Raw genomic sequence first — 25,410 nt, forward strand, 5'->3', positions numbered from 1 at the left:
ACTTAAACCTATCGCATGAACCCTCCGTTCTCTCTCTCGCTCTTTCTTCATCCTCCTCCTCCTTCACCTCCGATCACCACAGCCCCACCAACTCCATTACCATTACCATCTCTCTCTCTCTCTCTCTCTCTCTCTCTCTCTCTCTCTCTCTCTCTCTCTCTCTCCTTTGTTGAAACCCTAGACCCCTTACAAAGTGATTCGTACTCACATTGTTCTCAAAACCCTAATAAGTTTTGAGGGCTCCATCTCCATTCCATTTTTTTTGATTCCTGGGAATGGTTGGATTAGGGTTTCGGACCATTTTGGGCCGGGGCATGAACCCGACCATTTACTATCTCTTTGGTTTCTTACTCGTGGGAAGTTGAAGTTGGGTCCCACTCCCACTCTACCAGGTAAAATAATCCGTAATACACAAATACTAGCATCTTTGTGCTCTTCGTATAACACAATTTATTGTAAGTACTTTATGCAGATATATAGCTCAAATTTGTCTTTTTCTTCATTTATCGAGTTTAATTGTGAAGTTTTTCTAATTAATTTGTTCCAGCATTGATACTGTAATTTTTGCTCGCTAGTAAATGCATCATGTTATGAGATGTAATAGTGAAATGCGCCACTTTGATGTGTAATAGTGTGGTGTAACGAAATGTGATGCTTTAGCAAAGCAAAATTTTGTCCTTTTCCATGTTGTTAGAATTAGAGTGTTATACTACTGTTTGGGACCCTGTAAGGATGCTCTTTTGGTCGGCAATTTTCGTCTTAAGTAGCATGCTAGCATGAAGCAAAATCTTGTTAATATTTGACTGTTTTGTGATTAATACCCTAAGCCATCGCCTCTTTTGTTATCTCCCCTTGATTTTCTGCTTACTTATGTTTGGTAGAGCATAAAGATTATAAACACTACCTGTAGTATATTGCTCTCAGAATTGTGCGCCCGAACTCTACAAGTTTTGATCTCAATACCTAACTTTCATTAGCTTCTATTGTTTTTTTGTAGCTCATAACGGAATGTCCCTTCCAATTCCTAGCACTTTTCTAATTGAAATCATCAAGTTTTGATAGATTCTGATCAAAAGATATTGAAATGAAAAGTTTTAATGTTCAACTACCAATTTCAAAATGTGCTATGGTTCAGGTTGTCTCCATAAGTTTTTTACCTTTATGTTTTCAAATTGATGCATGCAAGCAAAAAATCTCATTGTTTTTTTTTTTAAAAATTTTTGTTGATCTCTCTAAGGTGTCGACTTTGCATCTTTCAAGTTAACGTGAACAAAAGGCTGTTGACTCGAAAGGATGAGCTCAAGTAGAGTGGGAGGTGAGGCAATGGGCGGGCACGGAACAGCGCTCGATGAGGAAAATAAGAGAGTCAGATGCAAGTACTGTGAAAAGGTTGTTGGCGGCTTCAACCGTCTCAAGCATCACTTGGGTGGCGTTGGAAGTGATGTCGTAGAATGCAGTGAAGTCCCTGCTGATATCAAGGAACATATGAGGAATTCTCTTCTTGAGAAGAAGAAAGAAAGATTGGTTAGGCAAGTCGGAATTTTGGACCACCCGGAACTTCCCCTGAAGAGGAGCTTTTGCCAACTCAAGCCAACTCAAGAGAGCCCTATGGAGAAAGGAAAGAGAGCTGGAGAAACTGTTGAAGGTAGGGTTATAATCTCTTTGGTATGGTTTGATTTTGCAGAACTTTCTCAGCTGAATCGAAATATGCAGTTTAAAGATTTTGAGACATAACTGAAAAAAAACAAATTACTATATGAGCTGAATAAATAAAGTCTAAATAAATCTATCATATTTGCATATGTCACATCAAAATTTGTTTTTATTCTTTAATATGATAACAATCAATACTGCATAATATATATATTTCTAGCATATGTCCATATGCCAATGTTATTTGGTTTCGGTTTGGTTTCATTGAGAGTTTCTCAACCAATTACAAGTCGTTAGCCAAAAACCAAAGCAAATTGTCTTGTTGGCAGGGGATTATGTAAATGGGAAGAGCAGTCCTCATCTTACTCCCCCAAGGCAAACTTCAACAAATGAAGGGAACAACATGAAGTTTGAATCCACATTTCTAAGTGGACATATCCCTTCATCACTCATGATGGAAGAAGATGTCAAGCCGGTCATAAAGGAAGAAGTGAGAAACGAATCAGAATTACTTGTAGCGAGATCTGTAGGTGGGTTCTTCTTCGAGGCTGGAATCAATCTCAATATGGTCAGTTTACCATCTTTCAAGAAAATGATCGATGTTGTGATTGCATGCGGTGCTGGTCTTAAACTTCCAACAGAGAACGATCTTAAGGGGTGGATTCTCCAACAAGAATTGAGAGAAGTTCTTGCATATGTGCAGGATGTGAAGCAGTTATGGGTACATACTGGGTGCAGCATATTGCTTGACAGTTGGACCAATGAAAGGGGCAGAAGCCTGATTAGTTTTCTCGTGCATTGTCCGCATGGGACAGTATTCTTGAAATCCATGGATGCAACTCGTGTTATGTGTGATAGCGATGCGTTATTTTTAGTTCTTTGTAATGTAATCGAGGAGGTTGGTGTTCAAAATGTAGTTCAGGTGATCTTTCACAATGCGTCATCCTACATGCAGTCCGCAGGGCAGAAGGTGGTTGAGAAATATCGATCTATTTCCTGCAACTTATGTGCAGATTACTGCATTAATGACATATTGGAAAGAATAGCAAAGATGGATCACGTGAGCAGAGTGCTAACTGAGGCTAAGACCATAACAAGCTTTATTTATGGTAACGAGCTTGCTTTGGAGCTTATGAAGAAGCACATTCGAGGTGGAGAGCTTGTCAGGGCTTCCAAATTGAAGTCACTTGCACAGTTTGTCACATTGGAAAATATTGTGTCTGAGAGAGAAAATCTGATTACTATGTTCCGCTCAACGAAATGGATTGCTTCTATCTGTGCATCTAGAGATAAGGGCAAACGCGTAGTTGAAAAGTTGGAAAACACCTCATTTTGGATTGCTGCAGCTGACATCTTAAAGGTCACAAATCCGCTGATAAGTGTTTTGCATCAGGTGATTTTAATGCTCGATTAATATTTACTACAATTATAAATCTTAATATCCTTTCACATCAACACGCAAAAATCAACTCTTAATAGTTAGTTTATAAGAATGAAATGTATTATCGTGTGGAGATCATTATGGAAACTTAAATTGAGTCCAACTGGTCGTGAATTTTGATGTATCTTAGGAATCAAACTATTTATCCATCTGACAGCTGATTTTATGTATCTTTGTTACAATTATATACCTTTGTTACAGATCTGTGAAAGTGATAACGCTCCTATGGGATTCTTGTATGATGCTATGGATCACTCAAAAGAAAAGATAAAACAAAATTTTGGGGGCGAAGAAACGAGATATTTGCCATTTTGGGATATAATCGACAATGTATGGGACAACTTTCTTTATAGTACTATTCATTCTGCCGCGTACTATTTGAATCCTTCTCTCTTCTACTCCGACGGATTCTATGTTGATGCTGAGGTTACTACTGGGCTTCTTGACTGCATAGCGCGTATGGCTAAGGACCACTATGTGATAGCTAGACAACTTGAAGCATACAGAACACCTGCGGGATGTTTTGCTGAGCCGATGGCTGTTGATCAAAGAACAAGTGTTCCACCAGGTGAGTTAATTCTTTTTTTCCTTTTAATCTTCGTAACATATTTTAAATTTATTAAGCTTTGTGGAGCAATAGACTTGCTTTAATATAAGGGAATGCTGTAATATAAGGAATACTATGATCTTCTCTTATAGTTTTTACCTTTTATGATTCATCTTTGCGGGTAATGTTGTTGTGGATTGTGGATTACACACTGGGACTAATGCACATTTAAAATGAATAATATTGTCTTATATGTTCTGTAGATACTTTACAGGATTGATCTCGCTTTATCATATTTTCCATATTTTTATATGAAGGATGTGAATGCATATCACTTCAAATCCTTGACGATCACTTCCTTTTGGAACTACAGCACTATGGTGGTCCCTTTATGGGGGCCAAGCACCTGAATTAACCGACATTGCGGTTAGGATCTTGAGTCAAACATGTTGCTGTGCCTTAAGATACAAGCTAGGGAGGGGCTTATCAGAGCAGCTGCATGCAGAAGGGAACTGTCTCGAGCAACAGCTATTCCGTGAGATGGAGTTTGTCCATAACAATCGCTATCTTTGGAAGTGTGCATCCGGCATGGAAGAGACGGGATTTATTTGCGAAGAGAACCTCAACCTACTGAAGGACTGGATCATAGAGGACAATGACAAAAGGTGATCACGGCTGTCAGTTATCTCTTCTTTCTGCATTATGTCCCATATCTGTAGTTAGGGATTTTCCTTCCAAATACATGTATTTGAGTGTATATCCCTCTTAGGTTAACAAGTTATGCTTAAACCCTTATTAGTGGTCCATCTTTGCATATACGCCATCAAAAGTCACAAATTATGCCTTAGCCTACATTTGCTTGTATGCATTTTCTCTTGAGAGCTCAGGCCGAAAAGGTGGGTTTCTTTGCAAAAAAGGGCATCTACTGAAACATTCATGGGTACGCCATTTTGGCGCGAAAAGCTCTTAACAAATGGGGGCATACACCCGTGGATGGGCTGTTTCAAAGGGAATAGGTTATGTTGTAACTTGAAAGAGGGTTAAACATACAAATGCAAGCTATTTCTAAGCGTGATATGCATATTCGTGTATTTCCATCTCGGCCGGTTTACTCTGCAGGTATGTTTCTGTTGGTGATCAGTGACATTATCTTAGTTTCGGAGTATATCGAATACATAGCAAGTATATGCTTTCACTGACATTTGCTACAGACCCTGAAACTATGCCTTGAATCTTAACCCATCTTCTTCGTTGTATCTTTTCTTAATTTCCCAATTCGTTTTCTAATAACACCAGTTTCCCTGCAGACTCGGTACAGAAGAGGGAAAGACCTGATCAACTTTTAATGCCGACAACTTTGTGGAGATATCTTATTGCTCATTAAAGTTCTTGGGATGGTAAAAGAAACTCCTTAAAAACATGTATAAAGTTTAAACTTATCTACCAGCAAACTTTGTGTAGCCGATGGCGGCAAAACTGCTGTACATTGTTTGTTTTGCATTTGCTCTGGTGTTGTGGTAGGATGACTGCAAAAGTTAATTATGCTTTGTTTGTTACTCTTATAACTGGAGGTGTTCTCAATGTTTAATCCATGCAGGTTTCTGTTTGTTTTGTTTCGTTGTGACCGCCACTTTTGTTCAACAAGTTCGAACATCGCTAATTTATATAGTTGTTCAAGTTTGACGAGGATAGGTTTTCTTTGGAATGGTTTAAATTCGGTTGGAAATATAAAGTAATTAGATTTTGAACTTATAATCTCGGTATTAAACAGTAAACTCATAGAAGATGTTGAAGTAACTTAAATAGCCCAGTGGCCCAAATCATCAGGTCGTATGAAATTACTGTAAACGTGCTTGTAGAGGCATAAACTCTGTGGGACTCGACATTAGATGCTCGAGAAGTAGCGAGCAGTAATAACTACTAATAAATAAATGAGGGGAAAGAAAGAGAGAGAAAGCCAATCCACTTTGAGAAATTATTGCATGCACGCAGTGTACACAATCAAGGTACTGATGATCTAAAATAATAAGTTCTTTTTCAAAAAAATTATATATAAAGTTTTATCAATAAAGAATTCTAAAATACACAAATAGTTTTATTTTTGATTTTGAGACTTTGGCTCTCATTATATGAGTTTCACAGAAAATTTCACATTATTGTATAACTAATAAAAAGAGTTTTAATTTTAAATTATGCATGTATTTTGAAGATTTCGGTGTATACGCTTCGGGTGCACGTAATAATTTCGCACCCACCCACCGCTTTTGGAGTTGTGTTTGGCGCGTTCTGTGGGCCGATGTTGCCACCTCTCTCTCTCTCTCCATCTCTTTGTCTTAAATTTTTTTTAACTAATTAATTAATTAATTTTTTAAAAAATATTTTCGTAATAAAAACAGTGCTGTTGTTTTCTCTGTTGTCTACTACCGGTTTGAAATTTGAAACTCTTGCTTTCCACTTCCACCGCCACTCTCTTCGGACTTCGCCGCGGAGCAGCAACTCTCATCAATCTCTCTCTCTCTCTCTCTCAGGTAAAGCAAAAAATCTCTTTATTATGCATCTCTCTCTCTCTCTCTCTCTCTCTCTCTCTCTCTATTTGTGTTTTTTGGGCAACAGATGAGTTTGAAAACAAGTTTATGTAGTACTGGGAATAGGATTTCATTAGGGTTGTAAGGATCAGAGCAGGTTCTCTCACTCTCTCCTCTTCCTTTTCTTTCTTATTTTAAGCTCTTGCAAGCATGTGATTAGAGAAAACTCCCAGATGGATATGCAGCTTTTTTCAGAAAAAAAAAAAAAAACAAAACAAAACAAAAAGGCAAAAAAGAGGGAAAGGGAAAGCAGATGATCCCCTATACTTTACCCAGTCATGAATAAAAAAAAAGTTAGCACCATATCTCTTTTTAAGGCCATTATTTTGCTTAAAGCATGCTTAAAAGAACATTTGATTTTCCACATAAATCATCACACAGCTTTTGGCTTATTACATTTGGTTGGAGATTTTACCTGCATCGTTCATTTGGATTTCTCCGAGACCATCAAAATTTTTTGGATTTGCATTCCTGTGATCTGTTTGCAATTTCATGCTTCTTCAGGTGGTCTGTTCGTATATTGAGTCTGGAAGAGGAGTAATGTCATGCAACAGAAGACTGCCCCAGAATTCTTGCAGATTCCAGCTTGAACAGGACGTAAGAGCATGCGATTTTGTCGCCGAACATTCAGAATCTTATGTTCGAATATTTTTTCCATGTGTTTTAAGTACTTTGCCTTGTATTGCAGGTTAAAAGGCTTCAGCAATTACTTCAGGAGGAGACGAATTTACGTGCTGTCCTCGAAAATGCGCTGGAGCATGCAGCTGTGACATTGTCCGATTTATCGTATCTTCCGAATAATGTATATTTACCTCTCCTTTCTCCTTTTTTTTCCCCTGCTTTTATGGATGTTTCAGAAATATATACTGAGGTTGTTTGACTTAGGACAGTGTAAATGTTTGTTAAGCGATGAACATGCTGTTGGCTTAAATGGATCAGCATTCTGCCATTTGGCGGGACTAGATTGGGCCGAGCCACGTTCGAAATGGCAGGAGGTAGGGTTGGCCCGAGTCACGTTCGAAGTGGCCTGAGGCTGGTTGAGCCGAGTCACAATCGAGACCTCTAGGCGCTGTATCTGTACATTTTAAGTGAATTAGATGCATATTTTTAACAGTTCGAACTTTTGGGAGTAATGGTTAGCGCCAACGATCCTACACAAGTGACCTCATCCTTCTAATCACTATTTCACAATGTGTTTTGTACACTATTACTTACTTTCTTACGGCGTTTAAGCTGTGATTCACTGTTGAAGACCATAAAACTGTACGTGTTTCAATCTGCGGTAATCACTGTAGGAAGAACTTCTTTTCCATTGCCATTGATTAAAATTATGTTACTTTTTATTTCTTTCGCAGGCTCAAGAACTGCTGTCGAATATTTCCACATTGGAGACGACTATTCTAAGGCTCGAAGAAGAGATGATTTCTCTGCATTTTCAGCTTATCCAAGAGAGGAATGAGAGAAGGCTTGCAGAGTATCGGTTGAAACAATTACCATTGCAACCATTTCCTGGTTGTTCTCATCAAACGGAAACGGTACATTCTAGCATTTGCTATTCTTTTTCTGTAGAACCGTACGACTATCTTAGTTCTTGATTCCATACCACATGTTTCACATCCCACCATATCATGGTCCGTAATTGACAAATAAACTAAATGAAACCTCTGCCATTTCCAAAATTATTTAGCAACAAGTTACTAGAGTTAACCTGAGGATGAGATGACATTTGATTTTTTAGATTTATTTATTTTTTATTGTGCAACAAGGTTTTTGTGATATGAATAAAATTACTCGTTTATAATTTTCTGATATATTCTAGTTGATACTTGCATTAGGGACCATTAGATGGCAAGATTGCCCAAGAGGAGTTGGCTGTTCCTCAAGTCCGTCAACGAGAAGTTGGCAAGTTACAGAAACAGGTTTCAGTGAAAGGTCTATGTAATTACCCTAACAAGCTGTCGGAAGAGATAGTCCGATGCATGAGGAACATCTTTATCTCATTAGCAGATTCTTCAGTGGTATATCCCAAATCTTCTGCACAGGAGAAGCTGCCGTCTTCTCCTTCTCCTACCGGCCGGTATTCAGTTTCGTCATACTGGTCTTTGTCGGAGCCTCGGACAACTTCATCATGGGAACAGAGCCCTCAAGTTGTTTCGGAGTGTAGTAATGAACTTCTCGCCTCAGAAGGTGCTTTTGATCCATATAGAGATCGCGAAAAACTCGGTTGGGCCGACATTGGAAACTACGGTTTAGCAACCGAGGTTTCGTGGATGTCAGTGGGAAAGAAGCAGCTTGAATATGCTGCTGAGGCACTAAGGGAATTCAGGTGCACTATCATTAAGTTAAATCTCATTTTACTAACTTTTCATAAGCAGCTATGTTCCCAGTTTGAAGTAAGCGATCAGTTCTAATATCCACTGCTTAGATTGCAGATCACTAATTGAACAGCTGGGAGAAGTAAACCCCGTTCAGCTTAATCATGAAGAGCGGCTGGCCTTTTGGATCAACTTATACAATGCTCTAATGATGCATGTGCGTTACTTACTTCGGCAAATGTTGCTTGTTGGCCTTTTGTTCAACCAGCCAAGAACTCTTCACTCTACATAAAGCAGGATTCTTTTAAGAACAATTAAGCATGCATAATATAATGAAATTTTGCATTATCTGATTGCAGGCTTATCTTGCTTATGGAGTTCCAAGAAGCGACATGAAACTCTTTTCACTAATGCAAAAGGTTTGTTGAGCTTGGTGTCAGTCATTTGGCTACTTTGTGTGTCTCCTAACTGCTTGTAGTACAGCACTAATACAAATGTGGAGTTGGCTTTCAGTATAAGTTGACAGCATTATCTTAATCACTTTCCGCATTATGCATGTGGAGTGTGCTTTTATTGTCGAAACTTTGCTTGTTAATATACCTTATTAATCTTATTCTAGGATGATGAACAGCATTTCGTGGTTTACTACTAATCACGAGCCTGAATTCACTTTATAATGTCATGGAAAAAAAAAAAACTCGCATATCACAATATAATGCGTTGCAAGCGACTGACACTACCCCTTCTCATTACATTATAGGCAGCATACACAGTTGGGGGCCATTCATTTAGTGCTGCTTGCATTGAGTATGTGATATTGAAGATGAAGCTGCAAACCTACAGGCCACAAACGGTATTTACACTGGCACTTTTACTGTATAGCAGTAATACAGTAATTATTAATTCTAGCCTTTGTTTGATATACCTATCAGAATGGTTGATACCTTTTCCGATTTGCAGGCTTTTCTTCTCGCCCTTCACAAGTTGAAGACATCAGAAGAGCATAAAAAGTTCTCTATTGAGAAATCTGAGCCGCTCATTGCATTTGCTCTAAGCTGTGGGATGTTTTCTTCTCCAGCGGTATAATTCTCTCAGCTATGTTATTTGTTAGTTTAGCTATCTTACCTGTTTAAATGCCTTATATAATCAGTAGTATATTGAAGACTTTTTTTTGCTGATAGGGTCGAAAAAATGTCCTACAGCTACATAATGGATGTATATGTTTTTTCAGGTGAAGATATACACCCCCATCAATGTGAGAGAAGAGCTCCAGGATGCTCAGCGTGACTTTATTCGAGCCTCAGTGGGGGTGAGCCGGAAAGGGAAGCTTATGATCCCGAAGATGCTCCAATGCTTCGCCCGCAGCTTTGTCGATGATGCTAACTTGGCAATGTGGGTGCCTCGCTTCCTCCCTCAGCAACAGGCGGCTTTTGTTGAACAATGCATATCGCAGAGGCGGCAGAGTGTCTTCGGCTCCCACAGTTTTGGCATCCTTCCTTTCGATTCTCGATTCCGCTATCTCTTCTTGCCTGAGAAACTACCCTAAAACTCTCCCTCCAACTACACACTCAATCGCTAACCTAAAAGAACCTAACTGGTAGGAATGAATTCATTTTTCTTTTTCCCTTCTGATATTGAGCAAATTTTCAGATACTAAGACCGAATATTGATACAGGAAGAAATTGACATGATACCGAGTTTCACCAACATGCTTCATGTGAACTCTACTAAGCTGAGGAATCACAACATGCCTGCGAGAAGCTCTTGGCCCTCGGCACACCTAATAGTTGCATTGCTCTCGAACTAGTAAGGCTTGTTCCCTCATGTGAATTTGTCAGTCTCCTCATTAGACGATAGAAGAGGTGGATCTTTAAATTATGGTTGTCGAATAATTAGGTCAAGTCTAGTATAATTGTTATCAGACAGTATATTTCAGTTGTATCCAAGGTTAGATTGCAGATGATCCATCTTCTTGATGATCTATCAGTAGAAGTTGTACATTTCTTTGTTAACACTTTCGCAAGTAGTAGTTCAATCATCTCTTTTCCAGAATTGTCATGTTGGTTTGCATCTATTACGATTATTGTTGAAATGTACAGAGTAACGAGTAACAATTAATCGAAGGGACAAATTTGTGCGCCAACAAATTGATCTTTATAAGAAAAAAAGAGACATTATATCAAAAACAAGTACCCAATGAGACATGAAACAACTGATTCAGTTTTTTCACCACTGGTTTGAGTGTCATGCTGGAATACGCCTTGCAGCAAAATAAATCCTGTGCTTCAGGGGCCGTCATCTCCATCCTTGATTAGATTACAAATGTCTGAGCACTCAACAAGGCTTATTAAAAAAGCAAAAAATGGAGATGAATTAATTATCCTTCAGAAGAAATTAAGGGGTGTTAAGCACATAAATTGCTGATAACTAAAACTCACCAGTATTGGCGAGTGCGAAATCCTTGTTTGAACACTACAAGAGGCCTGCATGTCGAACTCCCAAATATCATTCCTTTATGCAAGCTTAGCTCAACTAGCTAGATCGATATTGTAAATAATATAAGTTTAAAGCAATTCTAAAATCTAAACTCCTGTTTATTGTAATTGTAAATTAATTAATTTCACATGTCTCTCATATCAATCGTTTTGAACGGGACATGCATGGATGCTACCAAAGTTGAGAAATAATAGTCAATCAATTATACCTCCTGACGTTGAGTGGGCCTTCGCCGGGGGATCCGGCGCCACCACGAATGCAGGTGCCGACGCACTTGGCCGTGCAGGACTCCGCCTTCCGCGACTTGGGCCGCTGGATCCGAGCTCGCCTGGCGTCATCCCCTGCATGTATGTTGCACATGTGCGACGAGATCAATCCGATTCGCTTGAATTTCCTGCGAGCTTATTCATTCATTCATTCATTCATTTGTTACCGGAGAGGGTCTGGGGAACGTTGGAGAATGCGTCCGGCGACGGCCGCGGTGGCGATAGGACGACTGCAAGGGTGAGGAGAACTGGTGCAGGGTTGAAGAAACTGCGAGTGCTCCATGACTGCTTCTTATCAATGCTATTGCTATTATTATTATCATTATTTAGAGCAGTTCGCATATGAATGCAGGCATAGAGCCGAAAGGGATGGAAGAGTAAGGAAGAAGAAGAAGAAGAAGCAGGGATGAGGAGAATTCGCGGAAACATAACATAACATAACAAAACATAACATTAGAACAGAGGATATGGCTATGAGGGAGGAGGATGTGGGGTTGGAGTTGAGTTACTTCTACTCCACTCGTTGAGTGGGGGAGTGAAGGGTTCATAAGCGGAATCAGAAATTTGAATGGCTCTAGCTCCCCTTGGGTACTGGACAGAGATCAACGGTCCTGAGAATAGGCACGTGGTGGGAGATACACATGGACGGTTCTGATGATGTGATTTGAAACCAGGAGCTTTTTTTTTTTTTTTCTTTTACTTTTTAATATAAATATTTGATCACGCTTTTGAAGATTACAGCTACAAGAGTAAATCGAAAAAAGAAATATGCTGAAGAAAATGTTCTTATTTCTCTAAATAAGGTTAAGATTTAGCGTTTATTAGAGACCTCAGGCGCTTTAGACTCGAACCAGGACTCGAAGAAATAATTGCATCATCTCGAAAGGTCTAATTGCCAAACTAACATGCCATTTTGGTTCATGCATGAATCAATCATAAATTTTATGAATTTTAGATCGATACAAACACATTAATAATTTATAAAATCTCTTAGTTGGTCTCATTTGTTTCCTTCACAGAATAAATATAAACATATTTTGATTTTCTTATGTATATTTATATGAACTATTTACCTATCTAGCTTCTTTACAAAAAAATATTCCCTATCTAGCCTCCTTTTGAAAAATATTCCCCATCTAGCCTCATCTTCAAAGATTAGAGAAAAAAAGAGAAATTAATTCCTTTAATATATATTAAGGGGTTAAGTGGGGAAGATTATCTTTTTCTCTCTCCTCTCCCATTAATTTTTATATCAAAATAATCTTGATTCCATTCGGCCTATAAATTTTATGTTTTAATGTATTAAAACCTAAAGTACGAGAAATCCAAATAGTTTTGGATTAGGACCATTATAATCAACTCCTTCCGAACCATGCATAATATTTCCATCAAAATATAAAAAGATTGGAATTGGTTGATGCGCTATATAAAAATTTTCTATTTTGAAATAAATCGATATGAGATAAATTATACGCAAAAATTAGAGAGTGAGAAGGGATCTCGGGAAATAGGAGAGGAGAGAGAAAAAGATAATTTCCCCCACTTAACCCCTTAATATATATTAAAGGTATTAATTTCTCTTTTTTTCTCTAATCTTTGAAAATGAGGCTAGATGGGGAATATTTTTCAAAAGAAGGCTAGATAGGGAATATTTTTTTGTAAAGAGGCTAGATAGATAAATAGTTCTATTTATATTTATAATGAGCAAATGTATTTTTCAAAAGAATGTCTTGATGCTTTTGTTTGGGAATAAATCTGAAATAGTGGATATGGTTCACATCTACCACGATTTCATTCATCAGGTTGTAAACCTAATAATTTATTTATTTATTTATTTATGGCGTATACATGTAAATCGATTCATATGTATTTGTACTCTGCTGCTGCAGCAATGCAGAGAACCCTGCTTCATGTTTCATGTTTCATCTTTCGCTCTGATTACTTTAATCCTACCTAGTTATTATATTGTACGAACGTTGCAGGTAAAAATAATAATAATTTGGACCCCGTGAATCCCTGTCACACCCACTGCTACATGTATGGACGAAGTTATATTTGGGACATGCTCAAGAGTACTATATTACTTCATTTCAAGGGAACTTAAGCTAGAAATCCTACAAAAATTATAAGAGAAATATTTCGTAATTTTGGATACTTTAGCATGCCGATTGCTGGGATATTAACAAACATCTATCGTATGCACTATCATAATTACGTAAAAATGCTTTAGATATCTATGTAATATTGTCTTTAATATATTAGACATTGTTAATACAACAATAATTTTATGTGACATTTTTGAAAAGTAAAAAAGTATAAAAGATATGTGAACTATCGATCATTTCCAATTGGTTATTCAAATTTTAAAAATTTTAATTTTAACTTTTTAATTTTTAAAAATGATTTGAAAACAACACTTTTACTTTAAAATTTAAATTAATTAATTATTTTAATAAATTTACAGTTATATAAATTACATATAATATTAACTAAATATACATAGGTAAACGATATATTAACTTTTATATTTAAAGTGTTTTTGGTTTACTTAAAATAAATAATTTGACAAATCAGATTATCTAATTAAAATGAAATATAATTCAGACAAATTGGAGATGCCTTTTTAATTTTTTTGAATTGTGCACGTACTAAAGTAGTCAAAAGTTTCAGACATGTACTCTTCTCGTCTCATCAATGTGTCACAGTGTGTTATTTTTTTGTTTTTTTTTTTTTCCTATTTGAGATTCTTTTCTCTTTCTCGTCTAACAAGTGATCCCACATATAAATGTATAATTGTAGGGCCCTGATCTCTTTTTAATGAGACGCGGTTTCTCTACTGAAAAAGCTGAAGAGAAAAGAGAAAAGAGCCAAAAAAAAAAGAAAAAAGAAAAAAAAAAGAAGCTTTAGAAAGGTGGCACGATCAATATATATTACCATGTAGTAATAATAATAAGAAATGGACAACGTATTAACAGAGTCTATAAAATTTTACGGCCCCCATGCATTACCTCTCTCCTCTCTTTCACTGTAATAAGCTCCACGTTCTCTTGTCTTTGTAAACTCACCGACGCGAAACTATGGCCTACATTTGATGCATGCATATATCTAATACATTTCGTGCATTGTACAATATCTAAGGAAGCATCCATTTTCTTTTTCTTTCGGTGCATGTATAGCTTTTGAAGGACTTATTAGATTCATTTATTATTAATAAGATGAGGTGATAGATATGCATGGCCATCCTTTCCAGGTTGTGTATACATATGCATGGTTTGATATCTTTTGAGAGAAAAATATAGATTCGTACAGAAAAAGAGAAAAAGAGTAGAAGAAAATAGCAAAAATAGATAACAAAGCACGTTTTTTTTTTATGCCCAGAGGGGATTGGAAAAAAATTTAAAAAAAATGAACACAAGTAAGCATGTAAAAAAGAGGTTAGGTTAATTGATCGTGGTCATTATTTATTAGTGCTTAAAATGGTGAATCGTATGTGTATCGGGACATTTAATGCACGGTCGCAAAGAGTAAAGAAGAGATTGAAAAATTGAGTTACGGCGGAACAACAACAGCCCCAGCTGGAAGCATGAAATTGAAACTTATTAGAGATCAGTCAAGATTCTTCGTCCAAAAATTATATCCACCGACGAAAGTATGTCGGAGTAGAAATTTTTACAAATTACGTACAAAAAGTTATTGTCCTTATGCCCCGTCAAGAAAAGTTTTTTTTTTTTAAAGAAAATCAATTATTTCTGTTCAAATTCTGCATGTAGATAGATTTTTCTTGTATCTTAGCTTCTGATGTTTGATCTGGTCCGGTTAATCAACTTTGGTCGACTCAGTAGAAATCGAACCAGGCAAGCCACATTGGACGGATTAGTCAGGATTTAGGGTGTAGGGTTGGTTTTTTAATTTTTTTAATTTTTATTTTTAACTATATTTTATGGCGAACCATAGTTGAAGGTTGGGTAAGCTGGCCATAATAAATGGGCCGAGTCATTAATTAAACAGTGTTGGCAGGCACCAAGGACAGAGGGTCTCGTCCTTTCAGGAACAGATGCACTATGATATAATAATAAATAAATAAATAATAAATAAATAATAATAAAATTTATATTTAGTACGTAAATGATCTTCTCTTTACCATCTGAATCGTCCCGTATCCTAAACCCTAAACCCTAATTGGTACTTCTAAATTGAACACGGTCTCTGAGTCGAAAAGTGAAGATCAATATATATATATATATATATATATATATATATATATATATGAACATAATAATTTAGGTATTATATTTTAAATATAATTTGAAATACTGCGTTTAATTTATGAATATTAGAATGGCTCTCTTGTTGCACCGAGAGAATGATTTAAATAAATACAAAGTTTACTAAAATCATTTGTAAATTTTTTAATTTATTGAAGGGTTAAGTGCAAAAGAAAGTTCAAAAAAAATTTAAAAAGAGAGAGAGAGAGAGAGAGAGAGAGAGAGAGAGAGAGGAAGCAGCCAAGCGCCAAGCAAAGCAGAGGGACACCCCCCACCCCCATGCAGTGGAAGAGCAAACCATCCATGTTATTGTTATTATTATTATTATTATTCCCCTGATCATCTCTTTGGATCTCATCAACCCCCAAACCCCATCATCTCCCCATCCACGTGATGTGATCTCCATCTCCATCTCCCCCTCTTCCTCCTCCTCTCTTTCCTCACATATTCTCCTCCTCCATTAGACCATTACTGTATCCAACCAACCAACCAACCAACCAACCCATTACACAATCATGGAGCTGCCGGGTTCTCGAGCGAGAAGCGTAGCGACGACGACGGCGATGTTCTTCGCGGCGACGCTTCTGCTGCTGATCATCTCGGCGGCGTCGGCGTCGGCGTCGGCGTCGGTGGAGCCGCCGGCGTCGTGGTCGTTCCCGAACGCGCGGCTGCGGGCGGCGTACGTGGCGCTGCAGACGTGGAAGCAGACGGCCATCTTCTCGGACCCGCGGAACCTGACGGGCGGCTGGTCGGGCCCGGACGTCTGCTCCTACTTCGGCGTGTTCTGCGCGGCGCTGCCGTCCGACCCCTCGCTGACGGGGCCGGCTTCCTCCCCGACGAGCTCTTCCTGGGCCTCCCCGACCTCGCCCTCTTCCACCTCAACTCCAACCGCTTCTGCGGCACCCTCCCGCGCGCCCTCGCCGGCCTCGCCCTCCTCCACGAGCTCGACCTCAGCAACAACCGCTTCGTCGGCGCCTTCCCGGGCGTCGTCCTCGACCTCCCCGCCCTCCGCTACCTCGACCTCCGCTTCAACGAGTTCGAGGGCCCCATCCCCGCGGGCCTCTTCGACCGCCCCCTCGACGCCATCTTCCTCAACTCCAACCGCCTCCGCCGCCCCATCCCCGCCAACCTCGGCGACTCCCCGGCCTCCGTCGTCGTCCTCGCCCACAACCGCCTCGGCGGCTGCATCCCGCCCTCCATCGGCCGCATGGCCGACACCCTCAACGAGATCGTCCTCCTCGACGACGGCCTCGCCGCCTGCGTCCCGCCCGAGGTCGGCCTCCTCCGCCGCCTCACCGTCTTCGACGTCAGCTTCAACCTCCTCCAGGGGCCCCTCCCCTCCGCCCTCTCCGGCGCCGCCGACCTCCAGCAGCTCGACGTCGCCCACAACCGCCTCACGGGCGCCGTCCCGGAGGCCGTCTGCGCGCTGCCCAGGCTCGAGAACTTCACCTACGCCTACAACTTCTTCACGTCGCGCCCGCCCGCCTGCCCGCCGGCCATGGACGGCAGGTTCAACTGCATCCCCGGCCAGCCGTCCCCGCGCCCGCCGGGCCAGTGCGCCGCCGCCGCCGCCCACCCCTTCGACTGCACCAAGTCCGACTGCTCCCGCCACCATTACCCCTACCCCGTCCCCTTCCCTCCGGCGCCGCCGGCCCATGAATGGAGGCGGGGCTACATTCCGCCGCCCGCCCCCGTCGGCGGCCCCACCAGGGGCAACTTACGCCGCCCGCCCCCTCCCGCCGCCAACTCTCACACAACTCCCCCCGCCTTTCCGGCTACTACGCCGCCGCCGCCTTCGTCCGCATACCAGCCCGGGCACCGAATGCCGCTGCCGCCTTACCATCCCACTCCATCGCCCTCCTCGCCGGCGGGTTCTTCACCGCCTCCGGGATCGCCGACAGCTCCGTCGTATCAGACGCCGCCGCCGCCGAAGGGTCACGACGGAGGGCTGCCATTCCCGCCGGTTGTCGGCATTCCCTATGCGTCTCCGCCGCCGCCGGCCATTCCCTACAACTGAATCCTTCCTACCATAATCTCTTCTTCTTCTTCCTCCTCTTTTTTCCACTCTCTATTTTTGCAATTAAGAAGTGTCTGATTATTATTATTATTATTATTATCATCAAAATATTATTATTATTATTGAATTAAAGTGTTGTATTCTATCCCTTTTCGCCTTAATTTCCCCTGTAAACTGGAGTAAAGTGTTGGCTGTTGGTTGTTGAGTATGCAGAAGAGTCGCCTCCTCTTTTTTGCTTTAATTTTTTTTTTTTTGTTAATCTCTGCTGCTGCTGCTAATGCTAATGCTAAAACAAAATTACAACAAGTAAAGTAGATGATTTCTTTAAAAAACTTTCCTTAAAAAAAGAAACATCAAAATTTCTTTTGGTACAGCCTCAAAGTTACTTTCGGATCGATCTAACGTCACGTCTCTCTCACAATGGCATGTTTGTGTTTTTGGATCCATAGATTAGGTGTGGACGAGAGAGAGAGTACCAAGTGTTAAGTGTGTGTGTGTATGTGGAGAACAGAGAAGAGTCATAAATAATTGAGGAGCAGTTGAGCAAATTCGTTCAATTTCGAGGTACCGCGTAGCATTATGGCTCTGCTCTAGTAACTGTAGAATTTACTGTTTTTGCGCTTCAGAATATAGTAGTTTATTAATTAGGTTAAATTAAAATTTGTAGAGCTTATGTTAACTAAAAATTATTTTAATTCGTCTGTCTAAATTTTTGAAGTTTTAATTTTATTGTCTCATTTTTTAACTTATTTGATTTAAATCGGTTAATAGTATTTTGATTTTAAATTTTAGGCTAATTATTTTGTAATTGTGAGTTTTAAAAATAAAACAGTGTTGGCTGACTCAAATTAAATAAATTAAAAGATTAAATAATAAAACTAAAATTTTAAAAAAATTATATAGTCAAATTAAAATAGTTTATAATTCAGATAAGTTCAGTAAGCTTTTGTCTATTTATTATAATTTTATGACCTTTTTTAGGAAAGAATTATAGTTATAAATGTAATCTAATTAGACTACAGTTACATTTATCTTTTTTTCTTAATTATATTAGAATAATAAATAAATAACCATCCGAAATATTTTTTGTGGAATTTGCTTTGGGACGAAATAATAATGATAGCAACATTAATGATGAGGCAGCCTGGTGGTTGGTTGGCAGTGTCGAGAGCACGAGGATGTCTATTATATCCCACTTACACCACATCATCAATATTCAGTCAATTATATCGCTCATTTTAAAAATATATATATATATATATATAATAAAAATATTTTTCTAATAACTATGATGGGATGGATTAATCGAAAAAAATAGTCTAATTAGTTGGAAACACCATATCAGTAATATAACTGATATATTCTAGACTATTTTCGAGAGTAGCGAGTGACAACTCAAGAATGAATTTGGATGAGGACGGAGAAATGTTGCTTGTACATTCTAAAAGTTAATTATTAATTGTATATTTTTATTAAAAAAATTATAAATATTTGTAATTTTAAAAAAATCAGTAAAATTAGTTAAAAATAAAGTTTTGGTTGAAAAAAAAATAAAATAAAGCTTATACTTGTTTTTCATATGTATAAATAATATATATATTTTTTTGAGAGATAGGTAGCACGCGCTACCCGTTTCGTTTATTTCATTTAGAAATAGACTTAGCTAGAAATATGAATCAATTAGGATTCGAACTTGGATCTCGAATACCAATCACCAAGCTCTTTGCCACTTGCGTTAGGAACGGTCGGTTATATAAATAATATTGCTCATGAGGGAATAATAGCTGTGTGGGGTTGAGGGTGGGGGAAGATTAAATGAGTTAGGCTTGGTTGGGTTTGGTTGGGGTGTAGGATAAGGAGGATTGTGTGTGTGTGTGTGTGTGTGTGTGTGTGTGTGTGTGTGGGGAGAAGTGGAAGTGGATCTGCTTATTGGAGTGAGTGCCCTCATGGCCAGTAGCGGTGCTAGTAAAATAGTACATTTATTCACATGCAATGGGATTCCTATTAATTATTTAAAGGCCTTTTTGCAAAAAAAATTTACTATTTTTACGCTTTTACAAAATTGGGTCGCTATTTTTTATTTTACAGATTCGATCTAAATTTTCAGCAAACTGACCAAAATACTCTTATTATTTTTTCTCTTTCCTTTTTTTTTTTTCTCGTTCTTTTTTCCTCTCTTCGCTTCTGCGCCGTCTCCCGCCTCGCCCTCCGCTGCGACCGCTGCTCTTACAGCATCGGCGACGTGGTGCTGGCGGCCGTGGCCCTCCACTGCCCCGTCCTCCGCAAGCTCTCTGTCGCCTCCTGCGCCTTCGGCGCTCCAGGCATCCTCGCCGTCGTCCGCAGATGCCCGCTCCTCGAGGAGCTCTCCCTCGAACGCCTCTGCGGCCTTGACTCCCTGCTCCTCGTCGACGACAACGACGCCGGCGGCAACGCGGCCTCGTCCTTGCTCCAATCCATCTGGTGATGAATAATGAAGAGCAAACAAAGATGCACGAGATAGAAAAAAAAATAAAAATAAAAAAATAAAAAAAATTGTCTCTTTGAAAAACTATTATGTATCGTTACTATTATCGGATAAGGCCAAAAATCAGAAAAAAAAAAAAAAAGAAGAAAGAAGAAGAAGCAAAAAATTAGAGAAAAAGAAAAAAGAAGATGGAGGTTGCACTGTTAAAATTAAATTACACTATTTTAAAAAAAAATTGCACTGTTTAAGATGAATGGTATACTCTTTAAAATAAAAATTACACAATTTCGCCAAATTTTACACTATTTCACCCAAAATTGTACTATTTCTTCCAAAATTGTACTATTTCTCCTCCTTCTCTTCCTTTTCCTGCTTCTTTTTACACCATTACACCATTACACCGTAACAACAAAAATCTTCTAAAAATCGAGCCGGATTTACCTACGCCGCCGACTCGCCCCATCCCTCCGCCACCTTCGCCGCTCCCGTTCGAGCACGAGAACAAGCGTGAGCGCGAGCGATCCCCGCATCGCGAGTGCCGCCGCGGAGTTTCGCGGCGCACGACAGCGCCGCCTGATCTAGGGCTATGCCTATCCGGCTCGAGAGCGCCGCGGCGGGGACGCAGGAGCTCGACGACGACGACGCCGACGCTGAGGACGTCGTCGTCGGCGTCGGCGGCGGAGGAGGGGGCGGAGGGGCAGGGGCAGGGGGGTCGGTGGGGCCGCAGGAGGGGCAGAGCGCAGGGATCGGCAGGGGGTGCGGGGCGTCAGCGCCGGAGAAGCGGTGGCTGAAGTCTGCGGCGCGGCACGAGGCGGCAGACGTGGCGGGCGACGAGGAAGTTGGCGCCGTGCACGGCAGCGTCACAGGACCAACAGAGGGGGGTGACGTCGTGGGAAAATGAGAGGCTGCAGAAGGAGGAGGTGGTTCGTCGTTGTCGGAGAAGGCGATGGGGAACTTCTCAAGAAGAAAATAACGAAGGAAAAAAAGAGAGAGAGAAAGTAAAGGAATAAGAGTATTTTCGTCCGATGGCAAAAAATTCGACTCGAATCTGCAAAATTGAAAAATATGGCACAATTTTGCAAAAGCTCAAAATTTGTGAATTTTTTATACAAATTGGCCTTATTTAAATTATACAAAATAATTAATTTTTAAAAAAATTTATGCCACTTAATACCTGTTTAATATTTATATTCAGCATGTTTTCTGACGTTTTGATTTATGACACATAACATGAATTTAAATAAATTAAAAAAATTAAATAATACTAGAAGTTGACAGGACTTTGATTTCATAACTTTTTGCTCTGACACCGTATTAAAGAATGTACAATAATTATTATTATTATTATTTAAAAGCTTAAGCTAGTAAAAAATAATATTTTTAATATTTATATTCAAATAAAAATGTGTAGAAAAATCCTCTCAACAATATTTAATAAGTGATTATGAAATAAAAGTTTGAAATGTCAAATGGAGAAAAACCCTCTCATCAATTTTTTAAATAAATAAAAAAATTTTAAAGGGTCTGTGAACTTTAATATAGGAGGCCGGTATATTAGAATGTACAACTAGTAATTTTTTTTCATAGTGCTAGTTAAATCATTAAGACTTTATTTGGAATTGCGGAGCGATTACGTTACATGCGGTGAAAAAGTATGATGAAAACATACTTATTTGTTTTTATACATAATATTGCGTTCCGCATATCGCGATGAGTCGGTTATAATATATTTTTTATGATCCCATCAGAGAATGTAGAATTATAGCTCTATATATTTTTACCCTAACACTATTTTATCCAATAGTGTTAGATGAGATTCAGTACCAAACTAAGCCTAAATCTAATGAACCATGTAATTGAAAGCAACTAAATTATAAAAGGACAGTTACAAAAAATGAATCAAAATGTATTAGATGTTATTTCAAAGGCCTCTATATAACTGAAGGTGTCTGCATACAATTCTACCTTGTAATTCTTATAATTATTACTTATATTACTATTATTAGATCACAAAGAAGAGGGAGCACGCCTGTGTCGTTTGCCCCAGTGTCGGTGCTGCCCCCAGAAGCCAAAGCCAGAGCCAAAACCCAATGGAGAAGCAGCAGCAGCAGCAGAGGAGCAGTTGCAACAAGTTACAACAACAGCAGCAACAACAAGGGCAGTATAGCTCATTGATGGATTAAACCTGACACTCTCTCACTCACCCACGTGATTCAGTAAAAGATATGCTGATCCACTGTCGCTACATTTGCCATATAAGGGAAAACTTTAAATACCATTTCTGTTGCTTCGCACTTTTTTATTTTAGTACTCCGTGATTTAAAATTTATCAAGTTAGTATCTTATAGTTTAGCACTTTCTCACTTTAATATCATGTGGCTTAAAGTGCATCAATTTAGTACCCTTTGGTTCCATTTTTTCTTTTCGTCGGCTCCTCTGTTAATATTTTGTTAAATTATATACAAAAAACTTCATATATCCTGCCTAGGTTCATCGAATATTTACTTTAGTACCTTTTTGGTTTTAATTTTGTCACTAATTTTTTTCCTCCATTAATATTTCGTTAAATTATATACAAAAAACTTTAGGTACCCTACCTAACTAGGTTTATCCAATATTCACTTTAGTACCTTTTAATTTTAACATTATCATTGATTTAACAAAAAAATTAGTAAAATGGATAAAAAAAAGAGAAAAATAAAACCACAGGGTACTAACTTGATACAGTTTAAACGACAGAGTACTAAAGTGAGAAAGTGCAAAACCACAGGGACTAACTTGATACACTTTAAACCACAGGATATTAAAGTGAGAAACTGTGAAACCACAGGGGGGTATTTGAAGTTTACCCTTGCTATAACAGTAGTTGCTGGATCTCTCTTTTGTTGTGGGTTCCTTAATTATAGGGTTAACATAAGTTGATCCATTAATTATGCAAACTTAATTGCCACCGATCCATTAATTTAATAAGTGACTTAATATCCTAAGTTGATTAGTACTACTTAAGCAGTAGAGTTATTAAACCATCAGTGAATATTGAAAAATAAGTGAAGATCACGCAGCAGAAAAACCTTCTCATCCATCAGCCAAGCGACCAACATATGCTGTCCTAAAGAGAAAAGTATTTAGTATGTATTTCAATTACTCTCTATGCAAAAAAGTTACATCATTTTTGGTATATGGAGTATAACTCGGGCTTTTAACATTCCGTGCCTTTATCGATCATACCTAAAAACTTAATGATTGGTATTTCAGATCCCTTATTCGAAGTGTAGTTACTTTACATTTCTAGCTTATTTTTTAAAAAATAAATAAATAAATAAATGAAACGATACTTTTCTTTTAGGAAAAAAAAAATACATATTTGGACCAATTGGGCCTAACAAGTTTGGCGGACTCGTGGGCTAGTCAGGTTGTCGAGCACATAATCACTCTACGCTTAAAAAAAAAAAGAAAAAAAAAAGAAAAAAAAAAGAAGAAGAGTTGTAGATGAACCTTAAAACCTTAGAAAAGGCCTAAGTACCTCAGAAATGTTAAATGGGCCACATTGGGCCAATACTTGTTTCAGGCCAAGGCCCAAAAGCTCGAACGCCTACGAGAGATGCTGTTTATATTCTTTTCTGATGAGGTCCATTCTCATATTTCATCCTCGCCATCTCGCATATCAATGACAAAGAAACGTAAATGGAAATGAGAGAATTGTTCTAGAGTTTTCTTCTTCCAATATATAAAATAATTATGAAAGTTATCACGAGAGAGTCATTTGACTAACACAAATTAAAGCTTCTACTTTCTTCCGGTTAACGTTGTATTACTATGTTTCATTAAATTATTTTTTAAATATTACAGCACCTGCTGCATTTGGTAATAAACAAACAAATCCCACAAAAACCCCATCAATTAGATATTCGGGCCGGGTAGAAGCCAATGTAGCCCAATGGAATCGGGCCGCATCATAGTTGCCTACTGGGCTGGGCTATATTTTGTTGGGTAGTTCGAAGAAGCGGGCTCGGGAGTCTGGTCACCTCCGGTGAGCTCACCTCCCCTGCAGTATCATCTGTTTTGCAGCAAAACATTTTTTTGGGTGGAGTTTTCATCAAGGAAACACCGAGGTTGTGCTTACTTGGCGGTGAGCGTAATTTACATAACGACACGGTATGTAAATGCAGGAAAGCCAAAATAGTATTTAAATTTTAAAATTTTGACAAATAGTTTGTGAATTTAAATCAGCCATTTATTTATCCTCTAATTTTGTTCGTTTCTATTAGCGTATGATTTGAAAATTATTTATTTATTATGGAGCAAATTTTGTGGAGCCATTCTCAAAACATTTTTATTCATAAGCCCAAAACAAACTATCCAAAAAGAGGGCCATCAATTAGGTTTTTGGTGAAAGCCCATGTATAGAGTCCGGTAGCTAATGGCTTCGGCCTGGGCCATATGGGCTTCGAGACCAATCAATTGGGTATATTTGGGCCGGGTAAAAGCCCATGTACTTGAGTCAAGTAGTCAATGGCCTCGGCCCGTATTACATCCAGATTGGGTCCCACATTGGGCCGGGCTACATTTTGATGCGCTCGAGTCTCGTCAACTCCGGTGAGCTCACCCCCAGAGCAGTATCACCTGTTTTGCCACAAAACTTTTTTTTCCGTGGAGTTTTCTTCGGAAAACTCCCTGGTTATGCCTAGTAGTGGTGAGCGTATGTGTGTGTATATATATATATATATATATATATATATATATAATGAATTTTATGAGTCATTCTTACGAATTTTTTATTCAAAGATTATAATTTTTAAATGCTTTAATTACTTTAAAATTTAAATGTATCATTTATATTTACTATCTTAGTTAGTATTTTTTTTATATATAATTTTTGTAACTTAATAAAATGAGTGATTTGTTTAAATTTTGAAGTTAAAGTATCGTTGACTAAATTAAATCAAATAAACTGAAAATTTTGATAGTAAAATTAACATTTTTAAAAATTAGACAGTCGATTAATTAAAAATAATCCATAATTTCGGTAGGTTCTATACGTTTTTATCTATCTTAAATCAGGCAACCATATTTTTTCAGAAGAATACATTAGAGAGGCACACAAATCTCTTTTTTAAAAAAAATTTATTCTTAAAAAAAATTAATAAGCCTATAGTAGGATAAATTTGATGTGAACGGCTAGAATATTGTCGTCCCTTTGATAAGCTTTCATAATTATTTATTCCTCTCTCTCTCTCTCTCTCTCCTGCAAAATAAAATAATAAAGGGAATTAAGCATAAGAGAATGTCAAAGGACTAACTCGTAATCTGCTCCGTCCATCACGGCGCGAACATTTCAACAAATTGCTATAAAATTTACTG

The 25,410-nt window shown here is 38.5% G+C and overlaps 5 protein-coding genes across 10 annotated transcripts; 4 read left to right on the top strand and 1 right to left on the bottom strand.

The window, feature by feature from the left end:
* Positions 43-5,256, top strand: LOC109711175. 2 transcript variants are annotated; one of them, XM_020234099.1, is made up of 6 exons: positions 43-392; positions 1,238-1,645; positions 1,983-3,046; positions 3,296-3,662; positions 4,015-4,306; positions 4,949-5,256. In XM_020234099.1, exons 2-6 carry the CDS (start codon positions 1,294-1,296, stop codon positions 4,974-4,976), a joined length of 2,103 nt encoding a protein of 700 aa, XP_020089688.1. In that variant the 5' UTR covers positions 43-392; positions 1,238-1,293; the 3' UTR covers positions 4,977-5,256. The 2 variants fall into 2 exon arrangements, with proteins under 2 accessions (XP_020089688.1, XP_020089689.1); XM_020234100.1 differs by having other exon boundaries at positions 1,261-1,645.
* LOC109711263 lies at positions 6,078-10,481 on the top strand. 5 transcript variants are annotated; one of them, XR_002216557.1, is made up of 11 exons: positions 6,078-6,169; positions 6,731-6,823; positions 6,915-7,028; positions 7,582-7,761; positions 8,062-8,552; positions 8,659-8,758; positions 8,901-8,960; positions 9,302-9,394; positions 9,502-9,621; positions 9,773-10,138; positions 10,217-10,481. XR_002216557.1 is itself a non-coding variant. In XM_020234217.1 (10 exons), exons 1-10 carry the CDS (start codon positions 6,505-6,507, stop codon positions 10,085-10,087), a joined length of 1,581 nt encoding a protein of 526 aa, XP_020089806.1. In that variant the 5' UTR covers positions 6,348-6,504; the 3' UTR covers positions 10,088-10,481. The 5 variants fall into 5 exon arrangements, 1 of the variants encoding a protein (XP_020089806.1); XR_002216558.1 differs by lacking the exon at positions 6,078-6,169 and adding an exon at positions 6,227-6,323; XR_002216555.1 differs by lacking the exon at positions 6,078-6,169 and adding an exon at positions 6,349-6,519.
* LOC109711265 lies at positions 10,636-11,824 on the bottom strand. Its single transcript, XM_020234218.1, has 4 exons — positions 11,471-11,824; positions 11,246-11,378; positions 10,980-11,024; positions 10,636-10,884 (listed from the first exon to the last, which is right to left on the bottom strand). Exons 1-4 carry the CDS (start codon positions 11,730-11,732, stop codon positions 10,827-10,829), a joined length of 498 nt encoding a protein of 165 aa, XP_020089807.1. The 5' UTR covers positions 11,733-11,824; the 3' UTR covers positions 10,636-10,826.
* On the top strand, positions 15,775-17,826 carry LOC109711294 (leucine-rich repeat extensin-like protein 2). The gene is given in 2 exon segments (XM_020234258.1): positions 15,775-16,378; positions 16,381-17,826. Coding segments are annotated over 2 exon segments (1,500 nt in total). The 5' UTR covers positions 15,775-16,083; the 3' UTR covers positions 17,586-17,826.
* Positions 19,765-20,146, top strand: LOC109711592 (F-box/LRR-repeat protein 16-like; the record flags this gene model as incomplete). Its single annotated transcript, XM_020234729.1, has 1 exon — positions 19,765-20,146. A coding segment is annotated over one exon (285 nt), but the record flags the coding sequence as incomplete, so codon positions are not given.

The sequence above is a fragment of the Ananas comosus genome, linkage group 6, assembly GCF_001540865.1.
Source record: "Ananas comosus cultivar F153 linkage group 6, ASM154086v1, whole genome shotgun sequence".
Classification (NCBI taxonomy): domain Eukaryota; kingdom Viridiplantae; phylum Streptophyta; class Magnoliopsida; order Poales; family Bromeliaceae; genus Ananas; species Ananas comosus.

Bases quoted from the DNA above. Each gene is read 5' to 3' on its own strand.
- LOC109711263 (XM_020234217.1), top strand. The intron at 8,759-8,900 runs GTGCGTTACTTA...ATCTGATTGCAG, and splicing joins ACAATGCTCTAATGATGCAT to GCTTATCTTGCTTATGGAGT. The intron at 9,395-9,501 runs GTATTTACACTG...TCCGATTTGCAG, and splicing joins AAACCTACAGGCCACAAACG to GCTTTTCTTCTCGCCCTTCA.
- LOC109711265 (XM_020234218.1), bottom strand. From the start codon at position 11,732: ATGTTTCCGCGAATTCTCCTCATCCCTGCTTCTTCTTCTTCTTCTTCC. The intron at 11,025-11,245 runs GTATAATTGATT...TTCGACATGCAG, and splicing joins GGCCCACTCAACGTCAGGAG to GCCTCTTGTAGTGTTCAAAC. The intron at 10,885-10,979 runs GTGAGTTTTAGT...TTTTTTAATAAG, and splicing joins TTTCGCACTCGCCAATACTG to CCTTGTTGAGTGCTCAGACA.
- LOC109711175 (XM_020234099.1), top strand. From the start codon at position 1,294: ATGAGCTCAAGTAGAGTGGGAGGTGAGGCAATGGGCGGGCACGGAACA. The intron at 1,646-1,982 runs GTAGGGTTATAA...TCTTGTTGGCAG, and splicing joins AGCTGGAGAAACTGTTGAAG to GGGATTATGTAAATGGGAAG. The intron at 3,663-4,014 runs GTGAGTTAATTC...TTGGAACTACAG, and splicing joins AAGAACAAGTGTTCCACCAG to CACTATGGTGGTCCCTTTAT.